Source organism: Eurypyga helias, unplaced genomic scaffold (genome assembly GCF_000690775.1).
Source record: "Eurypyga helias isolate BGI_N326 unplaced genomic scaffold, ASM69077v1 scaffold51814, whole genome shotgun sequence".
Taxonomy (NCBI): Eukaryota; Metazoa; Chordata; class Aves; order Eurypygiformes; family Eurypygidae; genus Eurypyga; species Eurypyga helias.
In genome coordinates, this window is record NW_010246523.1 from 1 (window position 1) to 5,947 (window position 5,947).

At 38.7% G+C, this 5,947-nt stretch overlaps 1 protein-coding gene across 1 annotated transcript; it reads left to right on the forward strand.

Moving 5' to 3' along the window:
* Window positions 1–935: 935 nt before the first annotated feature.
* TMEM128 (transmembrane protein 128) lies at window positions 936–4,273 on the forward strand. Its single transcript, XM_010150412.1, has 3 exons — window positions 936–1,117; window positions 2,844–3,005; window positions 4,174–4,273. Exons 1-3 carry the CDS (start codon window positions 936–938, stop codon window positions 4,271–4,273), a joined length of 444 nt encoding a protein of 147 aa, XP_010148714.1.
* Window positions 4,274–5,947: the final 1,674 nt, after the last annotated feature.

Here is a 5,947-nt window from a genome sequence, read left to right on the forward strand (position 1 = left end):
CCCTGGGGTGGCCGGTCCTGACAGCGACTGGGCCGTGAAAAGGGAGACGTGAGCTGTGGAGAAGGCTTGCAGCCGCGGAGTTCATGATGGGGACGAGGGGTTTAACTGCTCCAGGCCCAAGGTCGAGGAGATGAGGAGGAATTTGGGAAATCAACCCCAAACACGCCAGTTGGTACACCCAGCTGGGGATGATGCGTGTGGGCAGCCAGCATACACCGCAGCGGGGGGCATACGGGCCGCCAGCAGCTTCTGAAGTTCCGAGCATGAAACATCAGAGGCACCTTTGACGCTTTTCTGGGTGTGTGTATAAGTTTTGGGTGTGTTAGTTGCTCGCTGCCATGCACAAAAATACCCTTTCAAATCTATTCGCTCTGTGGGCTGGTCTAAAACGATATGTGGTGATGAGTGGGAAAAAGCAAAGATGCTTTTCTGCATAATGCTAGTTTTAGTTTCCCTGCTGAAGGCATGCAGCATGAAGCAGGTGGAGCTCTCTTGTGAAGTAACTGCAGTTGAGTACAAGAAAATGCTTTAAACCCGAAATCAGTTTGCAGATATTAAAATTAACAAAAAAGGATACAAATAAATCAGTAGTTGGAAATACCATCCTGATTTTTTTTATATACCAGATTAATAAAAATGCTTTAATAACACCAGGAGGTTTTTAATTAGTCAAATAACCCTTTCATAATCTAGTCAGCTGTTAATTTGCTAAATGGATACACAAACATGGTGTGTGCTGATTGTCACTGCTTTATCCTTTGTTATCAAAGGGTACCTTGCTTAGTCTTGTTTTATTTCAGGAAATGTCCAGAGCTTTTTAGAATAATTCCTCTGTAATATAAAGTGTATTATACTGAGTATAATAATCTCCAAAGATAAATCAATTTAAAGGACAAAGTATCGTGTTTTACGTAACTATAATCATACTCCATTTAATGACTGGCTTTAGTGCTATAATTATGTTCTTATTTACAGAAGAGTCTACAGCTGTAGAGAAGAAGAGGAAGCCTCTTACCAGACTGAATATTCATTCTGCATTCTGGATTTTGGCATCGATTGCTGTGACATACTACTTTGATTTTTTTAAAACTGTTAAAGAAACTATTCAAGCAGATAGGTAAGGTACCTTTTCTTACAAAGAAAATTCTGTTTTCATTTTAGAATCATACTCAGTTTGTTACATCTGAACACTGTGTTTTAAATCTTGGATAAACAAGATCTGCGATAGAAATAGAGCGAGCTGGGACTGTTCGGCCTGGAGAAGAGAAGGCTCAGAGGGATCTTATCAGTGCATATAAATACCTGAAGGGAGGGCACATAGAAGACAGCCAGGCTCTTTGTAGTGGTCCCCAGTGACAGGACCAGAGGCAGTGGGCACAAACTGGAACACAGGAGGTTCCCTCTGAACATCAAGAAACACATTTTCACTGTGAGGGTGATGGAGCACTGGTGCAGGTTGCCCAGAGAGGTTGTGGAGTCTCTGTCCTTGGAGATACTCAAAAGCCATCTGGACAAGGTCCTGAGCAATGAGCTGTAGGTGACGTTGCTTGGGCAGGGTGGTTGAACCACATGGCCACCTAAGTCGTTATTAAACTTATTTTAAAGTAAACACAATGCTTAAAATTTCGCTGTAATTCTTTTTCCTTAGGCTCTACTGAGCCATCTATGTACATGCAAAATTTGTTCTAATAGCAGGATGGTTTAATACTGCATCTTCAAGTTTACACTTAAGTATAAGAAATTGCTGCCTGTTATGTTGAAAGTGTTGGGGTTTTGCATTTATTTTAATGAAGCCAAAATTAATCTTTAAACACCAAAATGAAGTTCATTGCTCTAGAAGTTCTCTAGCCTTCTTTGAGTAGACCAGTGAAAGATTAGGGAAATAATTTCTGTGAAATATTTTCTATTTTCAGTGGGATTGATGGATGTCAAATATTTTTAGATAGCTTCACCTGGAAGTGCTTTTAAAACTCTCTCATTGTCACAGTCATTATTGTGTCAACACATGGAAGCTGAAGAGGGCCTCCCTCACTCTGTGCTGTGAGGTTCTCTGGAGCTGCTCTTCCAGGCTGGCCGAGATATGCCCTGCATCCAGTTGGCTGTGGATACAAACTAGTGACTCCAAGATGAGGTCAAGGTTTTGGGTGTCCCCATCTGCTCCCTGCAGGAGCCTGTCTTCCTGCGTTGCTTATTTAAGTAGACTATAGAAACTGTTCTCTTAATGCAGATTTCTCAATTGGTAGTATTGAGGTACCAAAATAGCATATGGTGTTTGCTGTACCATGTCAGAGCAAACGAGTAGGACAGTCCTTGGTTACACTTTGTAATTTAGTAATCAAACTTTGGTTAAAAGAATTCACTTTTTAAAATTTTTAATTGCTAAATATACATTCAGGTAAGTATAAGATTTTATTACAGTGTACTTTCCTCCCAAGTTCTAATTAAAGCTTTCTGCAATACTTCTATTGCACAAATATCAGTCGTGTAACTTATAGTGAGAAGCAGAATTGCAGCGTAGCCTATTTTATTTCATTAGTGACAAAGTATGTTTGGTGTGGCAGTACAGTAGATCACCGACAAGGTCTGTTGCATTGCATTTTCAAAATATTTGAGGGAAAAATACATGACAGGAATGATTGCATTGCAAAATTAAACTCAAGTAGCGATGTATATTAGACAGCTTTAGAAGGGCAAAAGTGTTTTCTGAAAGAAACTTAAGAACAAAAGGATTTCCATACCAATCTGTATAATTAACAGATATTGTCTGTTCTGTCTCGAGACTAGAGTGAAGATTGATGTGTGAACGGCAATATGGCTGTGCTTAACAAGCTTTCTCCCCACAGTTGGTGGTTTGCCTCTGGCAGTTGTTTATTGGCTGCATGTTTATCTGTTGCCTTTTACTGCATACTGTATCTTGAGTTGTACTGTGGAATTGAGGACTATGATGCACAGTATCCAGCACTGATACCTATCACAACAGGTACCTTTATTGCAGCAGCAATTTGGTAAGTTTGAACACTGTGTACGAGTCTGTGCTAAAGCTGTGCGAGTCTCATTGTTAATGGGCTCATTTTCTAAAAAGTATGATTTCCCTAATTCCGCTGAGAGTATTGGTGACCATACCCTTTCTGCATAGTGTAATTTCTTCCACTTGCAACACTCATCCACAAAGCAAGAGTTGCATCTGTCAAAACTGTGTATTAAGTGTACTTGTAGGTGTACTGGATCTTTTCTGTCCTGAAAATTTCTGGGAAAACTGAAGTCCTTAGCTTTGTTAGTGTAAATTGCTCACCTTTCACAACTGTAAGGGTGAGGTTTACAAATGAAGAAAAATACGTATTCTCAAGATAAGAAAAAATTATGCCTGATCCGTTTCTAATACAGGGGTAATTATCAAACCATCTACAGATAGCAAACATACACTGAAATTTATGCTTTATTGTTGTATGAGCCATAAGGGTTTACATCTTGTCAGAGTGTTACTGTTAGTAAGAGCTGCTTTTTTTTGAAATTGTAGGAATCAGAATTGAGCAAATGTGCATGTGAATGAAAAAATTACATACCTGTGTGCCAGTATATCGATTCGCTCAGTGTATGAAAGCTGGTTCTCTCTAGGTTTAGATGCTGTATCTGAATAACATCAGTCGGTATTTCTTGCAATGCTGGGAAAAAAAAGGAAGACTGAAGAAGATAAGAATTCCCTACAGTTTAGAATTAGTCAAATCCATAATCCTTGTAATTCAGTTGTAAAATAAGTTGTTTCCCTCCATTTCTCTTCAGTTAACTCAAATCTGCTTGGCTGAAAATACAAATTAAGGCTTTTCTCAGTTCCCATGTATGCCCATGGAAAAATCAAGAGCAGTTAATTTTCGGGTGCTTCATATACAGATTCTGAAATTAAAAGGTGTCTTTACCTTTGGTGGGACTGAGTGGACTAGCTCAGTGTAAAAGTTCTAGGATGACTTGTCAGTAAATAAACAGTAAACCAAACTGCCAATTTAATAAGTAGGTGCTGGGGTCTTTTAATTTTATTTTATCCCAAGCTGTAAAGAAACAAGTATTTTTCTGTGTTGAGTAATTTAAATCTCATTTCCTCTTGTGACATCTTTGAGTGGCTGATACTTCCATAACATGACAACTGAACTTACAAAAACTTTCTGCTTTTATTCCCAGTTTCAACGTTGCCTTGTGGCCTGTTTGGTCGTTTATGACACCTTTGTTGCTCTTCGTTCAGTTTATGGGTGTTGTGATGCTTGTGTCACTCCTGGGATAAGTCCTTCAGGTAAATAATTGAATTGTTTAAGCACATAAAAATACTTGTGTTTTTGCATGAACTGCTTTGTTTGACATTTAAGGATTGTAAGACCGTTTAAGGATTCCTTCTCTGTGTTTTGTGTACACTTTTAGAATATTGACATTTTGCGGCATATAGAGTAATTGGAGAACATGCAAGTAGCCAAAGGGGAAGAATATTCTCTTTCTTTTTTTTAATGTTTTTGGAGCTGTAAGATTCTGTTCCAGACAGTAAAAAGAATAGTGAGAATGGACGGGTTTGGAGTGCATAGGCCAGATAATCGCAGCTTTTACCTGACTGGGAAAACATAGTGAAGTTGCTTGACCTGATAGTAAAGGGGAGAAACTATTAACATCCACATGCACCTGTCTTCTCCCTCTTTTTTTTTTTTTTTTTTAATTCGAAGTCTTTGTCTTACCTTTGTCTTTAAGTATGTTGTTCTCATTTTGTGCATTGAGCAGTCCAGACCAACCTGCTATCTGGAAAACTGCCAGATATCAGCAGTTCTTTGTTCTTCCTGGAAAAACAACCTTTCAAAAGCAAAACTGGATGTTTTGTTGACTTGAAAAATTCATTCTCAATAACTGCCACGTTGAAAAGGGGTTCTCATATGTTTTGTTAGGATATACTATTTAAATGAATCCCATGAAATTGAAAAAGCTTAGGGAAGACATCAAAGACTGCTCAGTAAATAGGGTAAGGGATGTCCCCTGTGTGACAGGTGTACCTACATCATGCAGTGAAGTGAATCCTTCAGCGGGTCTTGTTTCCTGTACCACTTGCCATGTAGAGAAGCCTGTTCAATCTTGCTTGCCATCACAAATCCTTTCCAGTGAGGTAGTCCCCCAGCATTTTTATGAGTGCAGCAAGAAGAATGAGACAGTGCTGGGTTTTGAATGTAGCCTCTTGTAGTGCCAGAGTTGCAGGCAAATTAATATTTAGTGGCTGGGACAGTGAAACATGGCTTTTGTTTGCATAAACAAATGGAAACTAGTGTTGCGTTTGTTTCCCTATTCTAGATATCAAGAAACTTGACTTTGTAAGGACGTAATTAACTTAGGGCACACTCTGAGTCCACCTACAGACTTCTGAAAAATACAATACTTAGAACCTCTTTACTGTATTATGGGAGCTTCGGTCACACTGGTTAATGCAAACTTCGTCAGATCATGTGTGTTCATTCTGCCATTAGCTGTCTTCTGTCTGAGCACTGGGAGGACGTGAGGAAGCATTTCAGTGTGTTAGAGCTGATCGTAATAACAGACTGAAACAACCATTCTGCATTAATTTGTACTTGGAAAGTAAGAAGTACAAGTGAATTATAGATATCCTGGACAGCTGAGCCTTACAAAAACATTCTGGTTTTCTATATGAACAGCCAAGTAAATTCTGTTACTGGCCTGATAATTAGGGCCACATCATTACTTGGTGATGCAAAATCATTAACTAGACAATATGGAACTAGTACAAGATAAGTTTGTGCAGTATATACGACTTTACAGCATTTTTATTAAAAGTTGGATTTGTTTTTTTCTTTCAGCTTCACGTGAAGGATGCAAGTAACTGTTATCCTGCAAAGTGGATGCCACTTTTGTTACATTCCAGTACTTTTATTATTTCTAATACTGCTTGTCTGGTCTAACTGATACTGTA